The 21428-nt window shown below is 51.4% G+C and overlaps 2 protein-coding genes across 2 annotated transcripts in view; one reads left to right on the top strand and one right to left on the bottom strand.

Annotated features, from left to right (window-relative positions):
* ADAM19 (ADAM metallopeptidase domain 19) overlaps positions 1-18055 on the top strand; it is a 77250-nt gene extending 59195 nt beyond the window's left edge. The window contains exons 11-22 of the mRNA XM_014543158.1: positions 1168-1345; positions 3884-3973; positions 4808-5003; positions 6697-6805; positions 7949-8153; positions 8840-8917; positions 9028-9136; positions 9718-9862; positions 10666-10750; positions 11243-11455; positions 13854-14009; positions 14711-18055. Coding sequence (XP_014398644.1) covers positions 1168-1345; positions 3884-3973; positions 4808-5003; positions 6697-6805; positions 7949-8153; positions 8840-8917; positions 9028-9136; positions 9718-9862; positions 10666-10750; positions 11243-11455; positions 13854-14009; positions 14711-14764 — 1618 coding nt within the window. The 3' untranslated portion in view covers positions 14765-18055. The remainder of the gene's footprint in view (positions 1-1167; positions 1346-3883; positions 3974-4807; positions 5004-6696; positions 6806-7948; positions 8154-8839; positions 8918-9027; positions 9137-9717; positions 9863-10665; positions 10751-11242; positions 11456-13853; positions 14010-14710) is intronic.
* A 1582-nt stretch (positions 18056-19637) lies between these two features.
* Positions 19638-21428, bottom strand: part of NIPAL4 (NIPA-like domain containing 4) — a 14524-nt gene continuing 12733 nt past the window's right edge. Inside the window, exon 6 of the mRNA XM_005870612.2 lies at positions 19638-21428. This exon is cut by the window's right edge and continues 41 nt beyond it. Within this exon, the coding sequence (XP_005870674.1) occupies positions 21340-21428 (89 nt within the window). The 3' untranslated portion in view covers positions 19638-21339.

Here is a 21428-nt window from a genome sequence, read left to right as displayed (position 1 = left end):
CGGTTTTAAACCCAGAGCCTTTAAAGAGAATTCTGGAGTTTATTCAGAGGCTGATAGTGTCTGGACTCACTCAGCAGAGAGCATTGGGTTCTCCCAGGACCTGGGTCACCCTTTGGAAGGCTTCATGGTGGAAGCCTGTGTTCTCCCACCCCAAACCATTAGGACCTTCTTATGCTTCTTAAAGAAATGGTGTCAGTGTCTCCAGGAGCACATTGGAGCCCCCGGGGCTGGTGCCTTTCCCATCCCTTCTCTGCTGTGACACACAGAGGAGGGTGTTGCCATGCAGGATGCAAGGCCATGGGCCATGCTCACATCCCATGAACTCCTGGTTAAGTCCACCTCTTTCTTCCCCAGTCTAAAGAGCGTATTCATAGACAAGCAGCTGAGAGTTATATTAGTTACTGCTCCAGTTTGTTTTTAACCTAGTTATCAATTTGAGTAGTTTAACAGTTAGTAACAAATTCCGTGTGGCACATCTGATAACTGAGGAAAACCCTCTAGTGTCTAACCTGTAGTTGGCTTAGAGACTTGGGATCAGGATGACTTCTTTTGTAGACCCAAATGGTAGTACTGACCTGCTACCAGGGAGTGAATGGCTTTTATTTCTTTTTCCCAACAGTGGGCCCCAGGCCCTTTCATACCCTTGTGATAAAGAATGTGCCTTTGCGAGTTGGCTGGTTGAATTTGGAGCACTGCCTGAATCCTTAGTACAGAGAGCAGATCGCTGGCCCAACCAAAAATTAAACCCATGGTCTTGGCCCTTTTTGGCCCGGTCCTCAGTCCCAAGAAAATCTCTATCTAATATCAGCTTCAGAAAACGTTTGGGTTGGCTGGTATTTTATTCAGCTCTCAGGCTCTGGAGACCTGTTGTAACACTCGCATCCCTTTCTTTATTGCAACCCCTTCATGCAAAGGGCAGAAATTGCTGCCTCTGATTCTCAGATACTTCCTCTGGGCAGAAGGAGGGGGAAATATTATGGGTGGTTAATATTTCTTCATTCTTAGAATTGTAAGTTAATATATCGCTGAAGTTCTAAAAGGGCAAAAGGTATGTGCATGGGACTAGTGGGGTTCTGAGTCCATCAGCCTGATGTGCAGAAGGATTGACAGCTGTTCTGGCTGCTTGATGTGCAGACTCCCAACTGACTCCAACTCATTCTCTTCTAGGCATCCTTTTCCCAAAGTGTTCAATGGATGCAACAGGAGGGAGCTGGAAAGGTATTTGCAGTCAGGTGGTGGGATGTGTCTCTCGAACATGCCAGACATCAAGATGCTGTACGGAGGCCGGAGATGCGGAAATGGGTACCTGGAAGAAGGGGAAGAGTGTGACTGTGGGGAGGAAGAGGTAAGGTGTCATGGCGGCACAGGCAGGAGAGAAAGAATTTGCATTCATTTCAAATGTCAAGGTCAAAGAGGATGCAATTGAAAAATTTCTTACTCATGCACATTTCCTACGACATCACAAATAAGACGTGGAGGGTCAGCCTCCACTGTGGACCACCTCTGCAGACTCCCAGTTTGAGCCTGGCCCTGTTGGTGTCCAAGTTTGGGTGGAGTTCTTCCTGTGAGTGTCTGATCTAACCACAAACCACAGTCCACACCAGTGCAGTGACAGATGCCCTTCTTGGCCTTCCAGCTGCACCGAATTTATTCTGGGGGCCACGCAGCCGGATATCTGAACTTGACCTTGGGCCTTTGGAGGATGCTGAAAGTAATAAGCTGTGCTGCGTAGCCTGGAGACGAGATGGCGGAAAGGGGAAGTAGAAAGCTCGGTCAGGTCTGAAAGGGCCTCCAGGAGGAAGAAGGAGCAAGCTGTTTTGATCTTCAAAATGAGTGGCAGGCATACAGCATAGCTGTGTCACTTTAGCGGACGCGAGTGGTTCTGCAAAAAGCAGAACTGGGTAGTTTCATCTCTATTTTTTGAAAGATGGAAATATGTACATTAACAAATGAAAACAATTTGGGGGAGAAAACATGAGAAACAGCTATGGTGGTGAGATTTCGAGTCTGTATATGCGGGAAAAGTATTTGATTTTATAACCTTCTCTATGGCTTGATTTTTTTTTCACTGTCAGCATGTAAATATTATAATAAACTGGAGACCCGGTGCATGAATTTGTGCACAGTTGGGGTCCGGCCGGCCCGCCCCAATCAGGCCTGATTGACTCCCGGTTGAGGGGACAGTTTGCATATTAGCCTTTTATTATATAGGATAGGACCAGACCTAGTTAAGGCTCTGCCATGAGTTCAGAACAGTCAGTCCAGATGCTTCAGAAAGGAGGTGTGGTTGAGGAACACCCCTGAGTGGGCTCAGCCAGTTGGCTTATATTTGGAGCAGCTGCTGATTCTACAGCTTTTTACTAAGTGGGGGGTACTATGCTGGTGCTAGGGCTAGGGTAAATACAGCAAAAATAGACGTGGTCCCTGTCCGTGTGGTGCATATAGTACAGCGGGGCAAACACACTTTGACCAAATAGCTGCAAAGGTATCTAAATACAATCCATGGTAAACGCTAGGAGGGCCAATGACAAGATGCTGTGAGGATTTGTAGTATGAGGGGAGCTGCCCTCCTGAGTGGGTGTGACCTCTGACCCCCATATCGAAGGCTATGAGGAGTGAGTGAGGAGCACAAGGAGAGAAGACACACTGTGCCTAGAGGTGGGAAGAGAGATGCTATGTTAGAAGGGAGGGAACAGGGGTCAGCCCGGAGCCCAGGGTGGTGAGGGATGAATGGAAGGGAAGTGTTCTAGTTCCCTCTCTTGGGGAAGATGGGTGGGCATCTATAGTCAGGCAGTGGTGTCTTCAATATGCTTGACCTGGACAGTTAAGGTTTTGATATGGTTAATAAGCATGAAGTGAGCCCCAGGTAGACATGGCTTGAATTCTGCTCCAACACTTGCCAGGTGTGTGCGCCTCGACTTGTTTCAGCCCCAGTTTCCCCGCCTGTGAAATGGGAATGGTCTTGCCTCACAGGCTGTGATGGTCCTATGCACGGAGACCGGCACATTGTCAAGAAATGTTTGTGGCCAGGCCTGTGACTCTAGTTGGAGTGTTATAAGGACACTCACAGCCACTGGCCATCTCGTCATCCCTTTAAATCTCTTGCTGTCAGCAAATGGGGAGCAGTAGGGCAGGAAGGAAGCGAGGAGAGCGTGGAAGCCCTAGAGACCTGTCCCGGAAAGGCCCGGGCCGGCGAGGCTTGAGGAAGAGCAGCAGATGGTGAGAGAAGTCTGAGGAAGCAGGCCAGGAGCTGACGTAAACTGTGTGCAAGGTTGTTGCAGGATGCCCTGGCTCCTGATGGCCTATTTTTGTGGGATAGGAAGACCCGGGGGTGGGGGGATGGGGGGCAGGGAGGGCAGTGTAGAAAAGCACAGAAGACAGAGTCTTGGGGTGTTATATTGGGGATGAGAAAAAAATCACAGAATTTCCATATAGTGGGATGCTATTCTGAAAATCAGGTTTTGGAAGGATACATGATTATAAGGAGGTGTGTACCTATTACATTGTGTTAAAAAGCAGTGTGGATACTTTGATTTTATAAAATAAGTGTATGTGTATAGGAAAATGCTTGGAAAAATATCCACACTCAAAATGTAGTTGTGTCTGAGCTGATGATTGTGTGTGTGTGTGTGTGTGTGTGTGTGTGTATTAAATATAAATATAAACAATATATATTCCCCCACCCCTAGGATAAATATACATTACCTTAGCGATTAAGCTATAAAGTGATTTTTTTATAAAGGCTTCCTAGGGAGCCAGGCTCCAGGCATGCGGGCAGGGTTGGGGAGATGGGAGAGGCAGGTGAAGGGCCTGACCTCTCCCACACTCTGTCTCCCTGTCCTGCTGCCCCGGAGGCTCACGCCCACTCCCACTGTCTCCCCAGGAATGTGACAATCCCTGCTGCAATGCCTCTAATTGCACCTTGAGGGAAGGGGCGGAGTGTGCCCACGGCTCCTGCTGTCACCGCTGTAAGGTGAGTGGCCCTTTCCCTGACCTAACAGAACTGCTGTGGGGTGATGGACAGGACACAGCCTCCTTCTGGGGGAAGGGAGGGCCTCAAAGTTTCAGAAACATGGAGCCTGGACCCCCTTGAACACATAATGAGCACATGTGAGTATACATGTAGGTGTTCGGGGGAAATGTGCATATGTATAATTTAGATGCATATGTGTAAATGGGTCTATATATTTGCTTATGTGAGTTTATAATATGTGTGTTCTGTGTGTGTGTGTGTATGTGTGTGTATAATTTAGATGAATATGTGTAAATGGGTCTATATATTTGCTTATGTGAGTTTATAATATGTGTGTTCTGTGTGTGTGTGTGTGTGTGTATATATATATATATATATATATATATTAGTGGGCCTGATTCTTTTGCCATTTATTCACCATAAGGCTTTGGATACATTGCTTAGCCTTTTCGGCCTCAGGTTTCATAATCTGTAAAATAGGGATAATTATATTACATAAAACTGTCAAGAAAACGAAATGAAATAATAGTTGTACTGGGCACCTAAGCGGGAGCTCCATAAAAGTAGCCATTATTACTGAAGTATTTAGTCAGCTGTAAGTTGTTGCATGAATATGATCTCTGGCCGACCTCCTCTGGAGAGGAAGTGAGTTACCTTTGGGAAAACGCCTGGAAAACTCTAAGTCACTGTTCACATTAGAGGGTGATGATGGTTTGAACTCCTGAGGGCCTGTGAAATAATGGGAATGGGAATTCCGTTCCACAGAGTGATGCTCACGGGCCTCTCTGGGAGGCTGGAGGGAGACTGATGTTTTCCCCTCTTTTTCTCGCCCAGCTGGTGGCCCCTGGCACGCTGTGCCGCCCACAGGCCCGGCAGTGCGACCTCCCAGAGTTCTGCACGGGCAAGTCTCCCCACTGTCCCACCAACTTCTACCAGATGGACGGCACCTCCTGTGAGGGCGGCCAGGCCTACTGCTACAACGGCATGTGCCTCACCTACCAGGCCCAGTGCGAGCAGCTGTGGGGTCCCGGTAAGTGGGCGGGGTCAGCCCTCGTCCCGCCCACCTCTGCTGAGTGTGGAATATTGGCTTCAACGCAGCATCTCCAGATGCTGCCCTCGGGTCAGGGTAGACTTTTAGGGAGAGGCAGTGGACTGTGTTCCTCCCAGTTCCTCGATGCTGTCAGTTCTCAGAGCGAGTAAATGGGTAAGAATCATCCAAAAGACAAATGGGCAGAGGATGGAGACAGAACAGGAAGATGCTTACCCGCACTCATATGAAGTGAAGGCAAGTGCAAACTACTGTAAGATGGGATTGTGCATGCATCAGATTGGCAGCGACGTAAGAGTTAATGTAATGTAATAGTAATAATAGTGATACTCTAACGACCACAAGAGCAATGATAATATAGATGTGGAGAGTGAGGGGGCCACAGATAGGTACAGCCCCTATGGAGAGCGATTTGGAGATGTGAACATTTTATTTTTATTTTTTTAAATATATTTTACTGATTTCTTACAGAGAGGAAGGGAGAGGGATAGAGAGTTAGAAACATCGATGAGAGAGAAACATCGATCAGCTGCCTCCTGCACACTCCCTACTGGGTATGTGCCTGCAACCAACGTACATGCCCTTGACCGGAATCGAGCCTGGGACCCTCGAGTCCGCAGGCCGATGCTCTATCCATTGAGCCAAACCGGTTAGGGCAGAGATGTAAACATTTTAAATGCACTAGTCATCGGGCCCATTCATTCTACTGCTTAGGCATGTATCTTCCACTGTACTTGAACATGTATGTAAAGATAAATTTATAAGGATAATGGTTGCAGCATTCTTCTTTCTAGCAATAACAGCCTATACATCCTTCATAGGGGCCAATTAAATTAATTCTGGTACATCCACACAATGGAACACGATGCAGCTGAATAAAAGCAGCAGCTCAGTGTCTACTGAATAAAATCTCCCACAGTGAATTGAGAGAACAGTGCAAGAGGCAGGACGGCGAATAGAATAGGCTGTCATTCTTGATGAGATAAATTGTCTCCAAAAGATACACGAGAATTGTATCTAGAACAGTAGTTCTCAACCTTCTGGCCCTTTAAATACAGTTCCTCATGTTGTGACCCAACCATAAAATTATTTTCATTGCTACTTCATAACTGTAATGTTGCTACTGTTATGAATCGTAATGTAAATATCTGATATGCAGGATGGTCTTAGGTGACCCCTGTGAAAGGGTCATTCAACCGCCAAAGGGGTCGCGACCCACAGGTTGAGAACCACTGATCTAGAAGTTAACATAGTTCTCTGTAGAAGATACATCATTAATTGTGATTACTTCTCCAGGGTGTAAGGAAGAAAGAATTGGAATGGCTAGTCCCAAGAAAATTCCCAAGACATACTTTATTTCTTTAAGCATTTGCACGTGTATCACTTATTTTTAAAAATCCCTAAAAGGACAGGGTTTCTTTACTAGAGAGAAAAAGGTTTAACATACAAACCCACAGGTAGATACAAAACCTCGGTAAGGTATAAAGAGCTGATATAAAAGCTTTTGCTATGAGGAGGAATGGAGTAACCTGATGGGAGTAAAGGAAGAAAACATTCTCTCCCCAAAAGCTTTCTTCACCTTGACCCTTTACCAAGGACCGGCTTTGCCCACTGGGGACTTCTGATTTCTCCTCAAGCTGGCTAGGGTACTGACGGATGTTTCTTGCCCACTCAGGTGCCCGGCTTGCTCACGACCTCTGCTTCGAGAGGGTGAATGTGGCAGGGGACACCTATGGGAACTGTGGGAAGGACATGAATGGAAAACACAAGAAGTGCAGCATCAGGTAATGACCGCTGGGCAGACCCCGTGGGATGCGGGGTACCGAAGCAATTCCTTCTGTGTCCTCCTCACTCCTCCCTCCCACCGGCTCAGCAGCTTGGCAGCCCCGGAGCTGGGCGGCTGTGGGACAATGCCCCATTCAGCCTGAGGAAGTCCGGGGGAGGGTGCGATGGCAATGCTTCCTAGAAAGCCGATCAGACTTCCTTTCAGGACTTTCTTGCAGTAGGGCAGGCCATCAGCCTTCTTGGGTCATTTCTGCAGGGTGGTGATTACACCCTTATCTGAATAACCCATCATTCATTCACTCAGTCACTCATTCATTCATGTATTCATTCATTTCAACCACCCATCCATCCGTTCACCTATTCACTCTCTGTGGAGGGTGTACCATGTGCCAGATACTCTGCTGAGTACATGGAACTTTTAATTAACAATGTAACATGATAATGGACATGATCTTAGTGGGTGTAGATCATTTCCCAATGGAAGTTATGCCTAAGTGGAGATCTGGACAAATGATCTCGTTGAGTAGGGTGGGGAATGGTGCTGGTCCCTGGGAAGAGTGTCCCAGGCAGAGAAGAGAAGAGAAAAATCAGTGGTCAGTAGAACTAATAATTTGATATAAAGTATAATGTTGGGGTGTAATGGAGAAGGGGCTTCTGAGAAATGAGACTGGATAGTTAGAGACCAGATCATAAATTCCTTAAAGACATGGCTGAAAGAGCATGGACTTCGGCTTGAGAGCAATTTAGAAATTAGATTCTAATGGGGCAAGACTGGAGGCAGAAAGATCCGTTTCCTGGTGTCCAGATGAGAGGGGACGATGATGTGGTGGCAGCATCTGGGTGCATGGGGTGCAAGGACCATACGGGCAGGTTGCTCAGTTCCGGCCGTTGTCCTGGCAGGAAAGGGGACTTCCTAAGGCCAGCGCTCCGGCTTGGATCTGCTTGGGGATAAGGATCCTGTTTCTTTCCCTTTGTCTACGCCCACGTGGGGTCTCTCCCGGTGGGTCCCTCAAGCATGCCCGTTGCTCCTTTGCCCTTTCCCCAGGCTTGCAAGCCTGCTGTCCTGGTCAAGAAAAACTAAGCTCTTCTGTGCCCAGCTCTTTCCCAGCCTCTGATTCCACCTCCTTCTCTCCTGGGCCCAGGGATGCCAAGTGTGGGAAGATCCAGTGTCAGGCTTCTCAGTCCCGGCCCCTGGAGTACAACGCCGTGGCCATCGACACCACCATCACCATAAACGGGCGGGAAGTCCAGTGTCGGGGCATCCACGTCTACCAAAGTGCCGAGGAGGAGAATGACATGCTGGACCCAGGCCTGGTGCTGACGGGGACCAAGTGTGGCTACAACCATGTGAGTCTCTCCCTCCAGCTTCACTCAGGGTTTGGGCTGCAGGAGGGCAGTGACTGAGGAGCGTGAACTCGGGAGGGGGGATGCCTGAGCTCAAATCCCAGCCGGCCCAACATGACTGCGCTTCCACAGGCTAGCTTCTGTCGTCATCACCTTTGTCCTCATCATTAATGTCATATGAATTAAGACCAGGAGTCAGGGAAGCCTGGGGGAATAGTGGCACCATCGCAGAGTTAACTATGAGAACGAAATTATTTTTTAAAAACATAGAACGCATTTTTTGTATAGCACCTGGCACAGAGTAGACTGCTGTCACCATCATCATTATTTTTAAATTTAATATTAAAATTAGTGCCTATTAGCATACAATTAAGAAACTAACATATACCAACATATAATAATACAGGATGTAATAACACATATTTATGATATTATTACATATTTCTATTATTATTTTAACAATATAATATTTGTTGTTTTCTCGCTAATCACAAAAGTAAAAGTGGAATTTAGTTAACTGCTATCCAGCCCTTGGCTTTTTTTGGTTTTTGAATTTTCACTGTAAAGCATAGCCTGAAGCGGGCTGCCTTTCTGAGCCCCATAGGTCGTAGGTGCAAAGCCCCAGTCTTCTGATTGTCGAGCAGTGTCTCTTTGCTTGTGCTGACGGTTCGGTCTCCTCCTCACTGCAGATTTGCTTCGAGGGGGAGTGCAGGAACACCTCCTTCTTTGAAACCGAAGGCTGCGGGAAGAAGTGCAATGGCCACGGGGTACGTGTGCCCAGGGTTCTGGGGCTCCTCCGCTAGTGTCCCGGCTGCAGGCCCTGTGGGAGGCGGGAGCTCTCCAGGGTGCTGACACCTCTGCCCGTCCCTCGCTCCAGGTCTGCAACAACAACCAGAACTGCCACTGCAACTCAGGCTGGGCCCCACCCCACTGCAACACACCTGGCTTTGGAGGCAGCATCGACAGCGGGCCCATGCCCCCCGAGGGTGAGTGCCTGGCCTGCCCACCTTTGTGAGGAGATGTTGGCACCATGGGGGCAGGTGGCATGTTGCAAAGAGATGATGCATCAGCTTTATTATCCTGATTTTGTAGATGAGGGAACAAGAAAAAGAGGGGCTGAGCCCAGTGTGGGGCTCAGCTCAGTTGCTCTTCTGCCCTTTCTATTGAGGAGAGTGAACCCTCTTAGAGAGAAGGGAGATTAAGACAGACCATAGGTTACTGAATGATCTCACCCTTTTGGGGTGGGTGGCAACCAGTCCTGCTCAGCCACTTAAAAATATTCAGGAACCTGGGCACATTCTAGTGCTTTAGATTCCCTTGGATGAACAAAGCTTACAGTGTAGAACCAGACACGCAAAAAACGTACAGTGTTTTCCTGGAAATCTCAGAGATTCCAGCCCTTTGGCTTCCAAGCTTTTTAAAATATATCTTTATGATAGTATTTAAATTAAGTAATACACATTCACTGCGCATCAAATATCTGAGGAAGAACCAGGATCTGTTGTTTGGAACCCACTGTGGTTGCCTAGGCAGCGTCTGCATCTCTCACCGGGCTCTGTTCTGGAAGGCGTAGGTCCCGTGCTGGCCGGCGTGTTCTCAGCCCTCTTCGTGCTGGCGGTGCTCGTGCTGATATACTACTGCTGCAAGCAGGACAGCAGGCTGGGCCAGCTCAAGGCCTTTGCCCTTCCCTCCAAGTTGAGGCAACAGTTCAGGTATGACGGGGTGCCACGAAGGCCTTGGGGTCCCTTGTGGATCGTCGAGCTTTCTGTGGTGGTGGGTCTAATTCAGGGAAGGTCAATGCAAGGTGCATGCCACCCTCTCGCCCTGCCATGCTCCAAGACCATAGCTGACAGTGCTCGTCGACCTTACTCTACGTATTCTCTGCGGAGCCTGGTGATCACTCAGAATCCTTCTCAGCAGAATGCCCCCAATCAGTTAAAGTTGAAAGACTCTATTTTCCACCCTTTATCTAATTGACTTGTTCCCCATTTTAAAGAGCAGGAAACTGAGGCAACAGAGAAAGAATGACGAGCCCAGGACACTCACAGGGGTGACTGGGCATCAACTCAAGACAAACACTAAGTTTTCTTTAAGCAATTCATCCCTTGGGATGTTGAAGATGTCTAGTCTCTGAGTCCCGTATTATATTACACTTGTCCTGCAGGGGATTTTAAAGCCCTGGTCCTTCTGAATCGATGCCCTAAGGGGGGATTAGTTGATGGTTGATGACATCCTTGAGTCTCCTTGCAGGAGAAAGGTCTTAAATGGGTGAAGAGAAGGTGCTGAGGAAAACTCTGGTTTGAGTAAGGCCAACTCTTTTCCCCTGGGAGATCTCCATTGGCCACACATCTTTATACCTTGGGAGCTGGGGTTCAGGGGGACCAATCCCACTTCCTCCAGAGCAGACTTTGGGGAGGATTTAGCTGTTTACTGGCCGTGCTCGGGTGAGAGGGAACTCAGGCACTGACCCTCGATAATCACTCCCATTTCTTCTCCTCCCAATCCTTGTTACCAGTTGTCCCTTCAGAGTGTCTCAGAACAGTGGAACTGGACATGCCAACCCAACATTCAAGTTGCAGACCCCCCAGGGCAAGCGAAAGGTAAGGACTTTGCACCTTGAACTTCACTACTTTTCCTTCACCATCGGGACCCTGCTGGGTTTTCCTAATAGCCTCTCTGGTTTGTGAAATTGATAATAAAAACCCCTAGTGACTTGAAAGGTTGCATCTGGCCTCTGGGATCCCAGGGATTTAAGAAGTCACCCAGTTCTCCCTCAGCCTCTGGTCATCTCACAAGGGCTCCCTGAGTTTTTAAGTGCATTAAGAGTTCCTTTGTCTGCCGAAACCGGTTTGGCTCAGTGGATAGAGCGTCGGCCTGCGGACTGAAGGGTCCCGGGTTCGATTCCGGTTTCATTGTTACAAATTGAACATAATTAAAGCATAGTGATTAATCACAAAAACAATATGTAATTATATATGTGTTTTCCGATGGTCTTAGGCGACCCCTGTGAAAGGGTCGTTTGACCCCCAAAGGGGTCGAGACCCACAGGTTGAGAACTGCTGTCTTAGACGTTCCTTGTCTTATCCATACAGGTGATTAACACCCCTGAACCCCCACGGAAGCCTCCTGTGCCCCCTCCGGACTATCTGCAGGGCAGCTCCCCACCTGTGCCATTGCCAGCACACCTCCTCAGGACTCCTAGGAACCCCCCTGGGGCTGGACCCCAAGTAGAGCGGAAGGAGTCAGCCCGGAGGCCGCCCCCAAGCCGGCCAATGCCCCCCGCACCACATTGCATCCTCTCCCAGGTAAGTGGATGCTCAGCAAAAAGCTGGGGACATTGCTTTTAAGGCCTCTGGCCATGGAGGGTGACTGAGGCTGGGAAGGGGGAGCTCGCTAAGTCTGAGCTGACTGCCTTTTCTGCGTTCTGGTAACTACAGGGTCAGAGTGAAGAGTCTGGGGCAATATGCTCCCAGGCACCCCTAAACCACAGAGGAGTTCCTCTCTGGGTGGCCTATTTTATGACAAGTCACTACCCACCCACCTTCCACCCCAAAGTTACTTCTCCCAGTTCCCTGCCGTCGTCTTCCCTTCTCTAGGTTTTGCAAAGGCTGTTTCCTCTGCTGAATGCCCAGCTCCCCTTCATCCTCAGGTCTCCCCTCAGATGCCACCTCTCCTAAGAAGCCTCCTCTGACCCCAGAGCCTGAATGTGGCAGCCCCAGACTTCCCTCACCTTTGTAATTACCCCACCAAATTGTACCTATGGGTGCCGTCCACTAGTCAGGAAGCCCGAGGAGGGGTGTGCCGTGACGCCTCGCTCATGGGGGCCGGTCGCAGGCAGGAGGCTGTGGGGGGTGAGTAGGCCTGGGCTGTACTCCCACGGGTGCCTTTCGGAAGCCGAGCAGCCCCGCCCGCTGCCTGTTTACCCAGCGCCTCTGCGCTGTGGCTACAACTGTACCTCCTGGCAGAAGTTCCCGCAGGCAGACCCAGATGTTTCCAGGGCGGTGGCCGGCCTTCCGAGCCAAACTGTATTTTGGGTGTGACCCCACCGTGGAGCGGGGGATTTGCTTATTTTCCTCCTGGGACTGCTTTTCTTGGGCACAGTCCAGAGGGCGTCACGGGACCCAGCCTGTCTCTGAACCTGGGACTGGTGTTGGCACCAGGTCTCAGGGAGCCCATGGGGCACAGGCAGTGTCACCGTTTGGCAGAGATCAGAGCACCGGTTTGGTTCTCTGATAAGCTGAAACGGGTGGGAGAAGCTGTGTGGACAGGGAGGGAGGGGAAAGCCTGGCAGAGAGGGGAGGGGAGGAGATGAGAGTGCATGAGTCTGCGTGGGCAGCCATAGCAAACATCACAGGCCAGTGGCCTGAACAACAGAAATCTACATTCTCACCGTCTAGAGGCTACAAGTCCATGATTAAGGTGTCAGTAGATTTGGTTTCATCTTCGGCCTCTCTCCTTGGCTTCTCCCACGTCCTCATACGTCCTTCCTTCATGCATGTGGTGCCCCCGTATTCCTGTGTCCAATGGCCTCTGCTGAGGACACCCGGGGGATTGAATCAGGGCCTCATTTTTAACTTAATCACCCCTTTAAAGGCCCTCTCTCCAAAGACAGTTCTGTTCTGAGGTACTGGGGGTTAGGGCTGCAACATACAGATTTGAAGGGGCACAGTTCAGCCCATAACAGAGGAGGTGCAGGAGGGAAAGGGAGCAAGAAGGGAGAAAGCAGGGCAAGCGACAGGGTGTGAAGGGAGTACAGAGGTGCGGGAGGAGAGACGGAGGGAGCAGTCTGATGAGACAGCTGTCCCTGTGACCCCCACACTGGAGGCTTGTTGAATGAAGATGGTGTCAGCCTCACCCCAAGGCACTGAGCAGGGGTGTGCACCAGGGGCAGGGTGTTAATTTTAAAAAAGGTGGTCTGGGACGGCCTTATTGAGAAGGTGATAAAACACGAAGGTAACGTAAAAGCAGAGAGGAAAGAATTCCTGTTCATTGTGCCCCCCATAGCCAACCAGTCATTTTTCCACTTTATTTTTATTTGCACAAATGATACACATATATGCTCTTGCGGAAAAAATTACATGTTCTCCTGGGTGAACGCCCTCCGCGCTCACACACCATCCCTAACCTCAGTTATCAGCGTGGTCTGTGTCCTTCCTGGCTTTCTTCCGTACAGTTGTATTTACCCCGGGGACGGGTGAGAGGCCGTGGTGGCAGATTTTACGTGAACTCGCCTCTGTAGCTTATAGGTGAGCTCACAGTGACTCTTGGTCATCTGTCCACATTAGCACATATCAGCCTACTTCATTCCTTTTAAATGCTGCATCCTGTGTCACTGTAAATGTAGTCATTTGTCTACCGGTGGAAATTATGGTCATTTATAGTTTCTTTTGCTGTCACGTATGTGCTGCAAGGACCGTCCTCGTCATCTCACTTTTGTGCACCTGTGCAGGTGGTTCTCTAACCTGAGTCACACGAAGTGGAAGGGCTCCATCGGAGAATGGTTCTTTCTCGTGTTCATAGGTGCCGCCGACTTGCTCTCCAGGCTTTTTCCTGTGCGTTAACACACAGCTGCAGGCAGCTTCTTACATGGCTCCGCATAGGAGAGCTTATCCCCTTACACCTGATTCTGCTCCGTATAATGGGAAGGTTTTCTTTTGAACAGGCCCCTCGGGCTGTGAGTGAGGCTTGTGGCTTTCTCCCCAGGATATCTCCAGGCCTCGGCCACCTCAGAAGGCGCTCCCGGCAAACCCTGTGCCAGGCCGCAAGAACGTCTCCAGGCCCGGCGGTGCCGCCATCCTGCCACCCACCGCCGCGGGCCGCCCTCAGCAGTCCTGGCCTCTGTTAACCCCTGCCCCAAAGGTGAGTCTGCAGAAGCCCTCAAGGTCAAAGCTGAAGCCAGAGGGTCCCGGGGGCAAGAGTGTGATTGAGAAAACACTGAGTTCACGCTTCCTGCTGGAGGGCTGAGCTTCCGAACCAAGGCCAAGGACTAAAGCTTAGTGTTTCTCAGTGCCTGTGTGACTGTCCCTTAAATGGGGGACAGGGGTCTTTTTGTTTCGTGTGGAAAGTGATGCTTAGGAGCCTGAGCTCTTGATGGCTCCACACCTGGATCTGCACCCGACTGGCTGGGTGGCCCTGAGCAAGTCAGCCTCCTGAGCCTGTTTCCTTTCCCCGGGCTGCCATGGAGGCCAAGGCAGTTCACGGATGCAGACTGCCGGCCTCTGGTAGCATGTGCACAGTGACTCCTCTTCCCGCTTCCCTGGGCTGACCTGCTCTCCGGCTGCCAGGCTAGGAGCACAGGGAAGGGGAGGGGAGGAAGCTGGCTGACTCCCTGTGTTCCCAGGGGGCCCCGGGAAATCTGTGGACTGAGCTGCAGCTTTGCGGGGAGGAAGGGAGATGGCTTGTCAGCACGGGGTGGGGCGCCAGCATGCAGAGTTGATGTCACGGGAAACCATTCCTCTCACTGACCTGGCTGTCCGCGTCCGTCCTGTCCACACCCCAGAGGACACCACCGATCGCAGGTAGCTGACGCTTCTCTCCCTCCCCTCCCTCTCTTCCCACAGTTTCCTGACTACACAGCGCAGAGGGCTGGGTGGATGACTAACTCAAGAATCTAGACCTGTCTAGGGGCTGCTTCCTTTCCCGGGACTCAGCACCACAGTCTGGAAGCCGCCTGGCCGCCTCTGAGCCCCTCCTCCCGGACCACCGCATCTCCGAAAATCTCCTTGACTCATTGCCTCCCAGCCTCCTCTCAGGCCCAGAGTCCCCACCATCCAACGGCATCCCAGAGTTGTTTTGTGCAATATACAGCCCGGGGGGAGAGGATGAATGGCGGCTTCTCCAAGCTCCCTTCAGCTGGCCCCTCACCGCAGAGATGCCCAGGCCCGGGTTGTCTGCGCTGAGGAGCCCGGCTGGGAAAAGTCCCCTCAGCCCTTCAGGTCAGGACTTAGCGTGGAGGAGCCGTCCATCCTCGTCCCTTGGTGGAAGGTGTGCATGGGAGCTTGCCAGTGCTTGTCTTCCTGATGGTCCCCGGCTGGACGGAGGCCGGGCACTTCCCCATCCTTCGTAGCTCTGAGACAGAGGGTCAAACCAGCCGCTGCTGTGTCCCTGCCCGGGCTTGGTGGGTGTCACAGCTTCTGGCTCTGCGTCCACACGGGAACAAGTCTAGTTCCCTCCTCTGCCCTCCCCCATCCCCCACCCCCCATCCCCTTATTTCTCGGGTCTCTCTGACTCAGACAGGTACTAGTTGTAGGCAGTGTCGACAGCAGGGGGAGCACCAGGCCTCCCCTGAGCCGTAATGCCAAAGGTTTAGACTCCTGACTCACGATCATTCTTGATTGCCATTGTCTTCTGCACTTTCTTAAGTGCCCCATGCTTTTCCCCGCTTGGACCCGCCCCGTGTGAGGTGCTGCGGGGAGTGGACCCACCGCAGTGCTGACTTCCTGGGGACCTGGTGCTAGTGTCCTGCCCGAGGGTGCGTGCCATTGGTTCTCACGGGTGTTGACCAAAGTGGACTCGGGCCCTGGCTGTGGGGGCGTGGCTTCGTTTTCCATTGTGTTTTATAACCTCAGCAAGGTGTCTCCCCCTTACTCCCTGACCTAAGCCTAAGCAAGGTCCCTAGGGGCAGGGACAGCAGCGGGTGCAGTGACCTAGGGAGCAGACGTCCTAGGAACCCCAGTCTGTGCCTAGGTCTGGTCACGGCCCTCGACAGAGCAGCCCTGTCTCTGGAGGTCCCTAAGAAGCCGCAATCGGCCATCTCGAAGGAAGAGAGTCTGAGCTGGGGCCAGCCAGGCTGTTTAGGCTCTACTTCCTTGCGTTCTCTCTGGTCACTGCCTTACCTGCCCTCACAGAGAGAACTTGGAGCAGCCTCAGATGCCGCTCAGAGAGTCCTGCCCTCCCCGGAGCAGGAGGGAGGGCTGTGTGGTGCTCTGCACGGTCAGACCACTTGTCCCCGGAATTTTCTCTGGGACTGCCACCCCCGGGAAGGTGCTCTTGGAAACCTCAGTGCACGGAAAAGACTTGAGCTCTCACCCCCGACCCCTTACAGTTCTCTGCACACAACAGGTGCTCAATAGATTGGGTTCGTAGGCAAGTGGGAGATTTGGGACCTGCACCTGGGGACACACATCGGTGGGTTTAGAAAGGTCTCAGGGAAATGGGGTCTCTTCCCTCAGGTAGTCATGATGTTCACGCCCCGTCTCCCTGACATGGGCCCTGGTGACCCCCCATCGCCAATTTCTGCCTTCCTTGCTGTTGATTAAGTCAGGGGGCAACCTGTCATTGAAGTGTGGTACTGCAAACGTCCAGACCTCAATGCTGGGTCCCAGAAATGTAAAGAACAACCCCCTAAAAAAAATCACCCTGAAGCCACCCGTGGCTCACAGGTTCTCCTGTGGCGTGTCCAGCTTTTCTCCCTCGCGTCAGGGGCAGATGGCCCTGCAGAGGAAATGCCCCCGCCCTGTGGCTGCTTGAGCCTTTTGAACCCGAAGTCCACACTCCCTGGAACCAGAACCCAAAGAGATCTGGGTTGTTGCTTTCTTGTTTTTGTTTTGTTTTGTTTTTGTTTTCCATGATTACCACCTCCATCCCATAAAATTGTACTGTGAACTGGAAGATGGTAGAATTTTTTAAATTTGATAGAGACTTTTGGCAGCCGGTTCTCTTGGCTGTTTCACTCCGGGCTCTGTGTATGGGGCCAGGTGTCGCCACTCTGGCAGGCCACGGTGGCTGCCCAGGCGCAGAACCGGCCATGCCGTGCCCCTTTCCCGCCTGTGCTCATGTGCTGCAAAGATAAATCCGGACTCAAGGAAGGAGGGGCTGTATTTGAAAGGATCACTGCAAGACGCGGAAAGGGAATATTTCAGCCGGGAGAATGCTCAGGCAAGCTGCTGCCAGGGCTGCCCGCCTCCCAGAGCTCCAGAAGAAAGAGGCCTTTGCTTTTGCAGGGAGGAGTGAGCTTGGCGAGAAAGAGGTGTGTTCAGGGACCATCTTGTGCTCGGCCTTTTGGGGGAGGGGCTGAATGTTGGGCCCAGGGTGGGTCCAGGTTCAGAGTCCCATGGGGAGGAGAGGAGCGGAGCTAAGGTTTCGTGGACTGAGTTAACCAGCGCTTTGTTCAGATGGAGCTGTGTATAAATCTTTTTTAAAGCTAATTCAGCCTTCTGCCAGTTTTACAACCTTGGAAATGTTTTCCTTACGAGCCTGGGAGCCATCTCTGAAATGTAAACCTCAGGGGACCTCAGGGAGACAGCGCCTGGCTCCCTGCCTGTCTGGGTGGGAGCAGCAGGCCAGGCGCAGGGCTCCAGGTGGGAGCTACCTGCGGCCTGGGTTCTCTTTGGCCTTGTTTACTTCTCCCTATAAAAGAAAAGCCCTTTCTGCCGAAGCTCTGAGACGCTCACAGGTCTCTCGGGATTGCAGTAGCCCCTGGCCCCACCGCCCTTGCTGCCTCTTGCAATAATCCTTTCGAATACAGCTTCCCCTTACCCAGGTCCGAATTCGTGTTTGGCAGAGGGGATGGCAGACCTGCATATTTAAATTGGGGACGAGTTCTGCAGTCAGTGACTGAACTGCGTGTACAATAGCTCTGCTGGACACCCCAGGAAGCCACGGGTATGCCGACTAGAAAGGTGCTAAGCGGGGTTCTGCAGAATCTAAGCCAGGCGCCCCCAAAGCTCCCCTTCCCCGCATCCTCTCACACCATCCACTGTGTGTGCGTGTGTGAGTCTGCGATCCAGGGCAATGTGAATTTTCTTTTATATGGGAGATTGTTCATAGGAAACAGATCATCTTCTCTCTCGTCCACCTAGTAATTGTTTACAGTATTTGTACATCTATGCAAAATACTTGAATGGGCCATGGTGCCTTTTCCCCTTGTTTGTATTTAATTAAACTAAATTGTCATTTGAAATGTCTGGTTTGGCTATTCCTTGTTTGTTTGTTTGTTTGAATGTCCTGCTGCTCAGCCTGGAGAGGATCTGTTACCAGAGGACTCCTCAGGAGAGTGCCCACAGAGACCACAGCCCGCAGCCTTAATGGGAGAAGCTGAGCCGTACACAAGCCTCGGGCAGCCCCAGACCAGTCGAAGGGGCTGTTTGTCTGCACTTGGACATAGGCTGGTCTAGTTTAATTAGGTTCTGGGTCAGGAAAGGCATGAATGACCCTGGGGTTCCCTGATATGAGTTTAGGAGGCAGCTGAGACCCTCTGTTCTCATCTTAATTGCTAGGATCCTACACTTCAAAGAGAGAGGACTTGCTCTGGTCTATTGGGCTGGGTGGGCACGTGGGGCTGGCGGGGAGGGGGGGGGGTGCTTTCAGACTCCAGAGCTCATCCATTAATGCTTCCCAATCCATGAAAGGGTCTCACCCTCATTCCCTCACTGGACCCACTTTGAGGCTCTCTCAGACAGACAGGATCCGCATCACCATGATAGCAGGAAGCATTTACTGAGTACTTGCCCAGCTGGGCTCCGAGTGCTACTTCACCTCATTTGTTCTTCACAGCAGCCCTGGGAGGGTCCTTGGTTCTGATCCTACTTTTCTAGTGCTGAGTTTGTCTAAGGACATCAAAGGCGCCAAACACAAGTGCCCTGCCTACTAAAGTGCCTGCTCATGAAATTAGCCACCACCCCACAGCCCTGCCTGCCTAACACCATCATCGAAGCCAACCACTGTTCAGACACGAAGCCTGGCTGTCCAGACCTGGGTTCAGATTCTGCCCGTGCTGCTTGCTAGATGTGTGAGAGGGGGCACGTTCCAGAGTCCCGAGTGAGTCTCCTTTTAATGCGAGTGGGAATAACTCCCGCCTCGGGAATGCCGTGCTCATTAGCAAAGTGCCCTGCGGGAACCCGCCCAGCTGGGACTGGCCCAGACTAAGTGCTCAGAGATGACGTCCGTGTCAGAGCTGAACATGGGGTTCGATTAGGACTTATTCTGGGTTGAGAGCTGGTCCCCAAGAGAGTTTGGGCCAAGAAGGACTATTTGGAATGTTACTGTTCCTTCATTCAATACAGGTTTTTATGAGTCCCAGCTATGTGCTTAGGACATCCATCCGGTCCAGGCCTTGGTGATCACTCTGTACTCCAAGGTGGTGACAGCACAGATCACAGAAGAAATGAGCAGAGTAATATCAGACTGTGCCTGGGGGTTAAGACTGCGGGCTTGGAGCCAGATATCAACGTGGACTCTTCCTGGCTGTGTGGCCTTGGGCGATTTCTTAACCTCTGACTGAGACCCTTTCCTCATAATAGAAGATGAGGATAAAAAATGTCTGCCTTGAGCATTTTGGAGGACATAAAGAGAGAATTTACGTGAAGCTCTTAGCATGCTGTAAGGGCTCGGGTGCCTTCTACTGACTCTCTTCCCTAGTCAGCCTTGCGCTGTAGGGACTTCCTTGGAAGCCACAACCCTCCAGAGATCGGGGACCGGCTTCCCGGCACTAGAGGCACCAGGGTAATTAATTGCTCCGTGTCCAAGGAAGGCTAAGACGCAAGTCTGAAGTAAACACACCCGAAGGTCTTTATTCTTGACCCTGCAGACCACACTCTCAGGGCCCTCAGATTACTGCTCTTCCCAAGATCCAACATGGTGCATTGATTTTAGTTACAGGCAGAAATCCACATTCCTGAACAACTGGGGATTTGAGGCTGGAGGTGCAGGAAGCCAGCCTGTTTTGTTGGTCAGCTGCACCTTGGGAGCTCCAAGGCCGGCAAGAGACTGGCCTGGGCTTGGCTGCGCTGAGGGGTTGGGGGGTGGTATGTAAACACAGGGCGCAGCAGGGAGCTCTCAGGGGAGGTGCTGCCCCAGCTCAGGGACTGAGGGTCAACTCCTCCCTCTTTACAGATACTTGGCTCCATTCAGTAGTCCTTGTACCAACTCCCACTCTCCTGCAGCTGGAAAGCAGACTTGCAGGGAAGGATATCAAGTATCTCTCTCTCCAGCTGCTCCTGTTTTGTGAATGCCTCTGGCCAAGTGTGAGGGGACCAACGGCAGACCCCAAGCAGGTGGTGTTGGAGCATCATGACACGCTGCTTCCCAGGTGGGCAGCTCATCAGTGGAACTGGGGGCTTGGTGGCAACCTGGTCAACAGCCAGATGCTCCCGTGCCAAGCCTACACTCCCCTTGGTCACTGAAGTTCAAAGCTGGTCCCACTGGCCAAGCCTCTAAGGCTGGAGCCCAGCAATTACCCAGAGCCCTCTCTGCCTGGGGAATTGGTTGGGCAGCAGAGTAAACACAAAAGTTAGCTCCTGGTTTCCATGGAGCTGGTGGCTGCTTCCTGCCAAATCCTGACTTTGCTCTTCACTCTCCCCATCTTCCAAATCATATTTGGTTTCACTCCTCGATGAAAAGAAAAGTGCATCTGCCAATAGCTCGACAGGGTACATTTAAGAGCAGTGCAACTGCTGTTCTCTGAGGCAGAAGGACACGCTGGGTTTGGCCAGCAGAGCTTGGCTGCGAGGCAGCTTTTGTTGTGGTGGTTGTCGCTTTGCGTTCAGTTCTGAGATAACTGCTTGAATGTCTCAGTGACGAACTCCTTAAGATGTAAGGAGAGAGGAAAGGGGCAGGCGTGGGGGAGGAGGCCATGGGAACGAAGATGCTGACCTCCGGACTGGAGTGCTTGGGGAGTGGGGCTGGTGGAAATGTTTCCCTGAGACACCAGGTGACTTTCACAGTAAGAAGGTCAGTTGAGGTCTTACTTCTGTTTCCAAAGAAAGAGGAAGCGGCGAAAGCAGCAAGACATATTTCATGAGCTGTGTCTCTGGACAGGGAAGCCTGGCGATCGCTCTCTGAGCCTCATCTTTGGGCTGCGGAATGGCGAGTCAGTCGCAGGAGAATGGCGCTGAGGATTTCCTGCCGACCAACATCTCAGGGAAGTCCTTAGTGCTACATTCAACAGGTCAGATTCTGTCTTCTCCCCACCCACATACAGATGGCACCCAGGAAACACGTGGGAAGGGAGGTCCAGGGGTCCTGCTGGCAACAGTGCAAGCAGGGCGTTTGGTCACTGAGGTTGTGATTCCAGGAAGTTCTGTCCCCACCACTCAGTGGGTACGGGTTTTCCTCCTGGAAACAGCGATGAGGTATAAACGAATGTCTCAGAAAAGAGAGCCCGTGGGTAACAGCTGTGCTGAAAATAACTTCCCACACCGAGAAGTCAGGCTGTACCACAGGGCTCATCCTCACTCGGGATCCCTGAGCTTTAAGAATGGACAATAAATACTTTGGGCTTCTCTTCTGGCGAGGGGGTCCTGGAGAGTTCTATATTGTCCACGAGGACATTCTTGTCTT

This window comes from Myotis brandtii, unplaced genomic scaffold (genome assembly GCF_000412655.1).
Source record: "Myotis brandtii unplaced genomic scaffold, ASM41265v1 scaffold32, whole genome shotgun sequence".
NCBI lineage: Eukaryota > Metazoa > Chordata > Mammalia > Chiroptera > Vespertilionidae > Myotis > Myotis brandtii.
The sequence above is the reverse complement of the archived record's forward strand: the minus strand, read 5'-3'. Positions and strand labels throughout refer to the sequence as shown.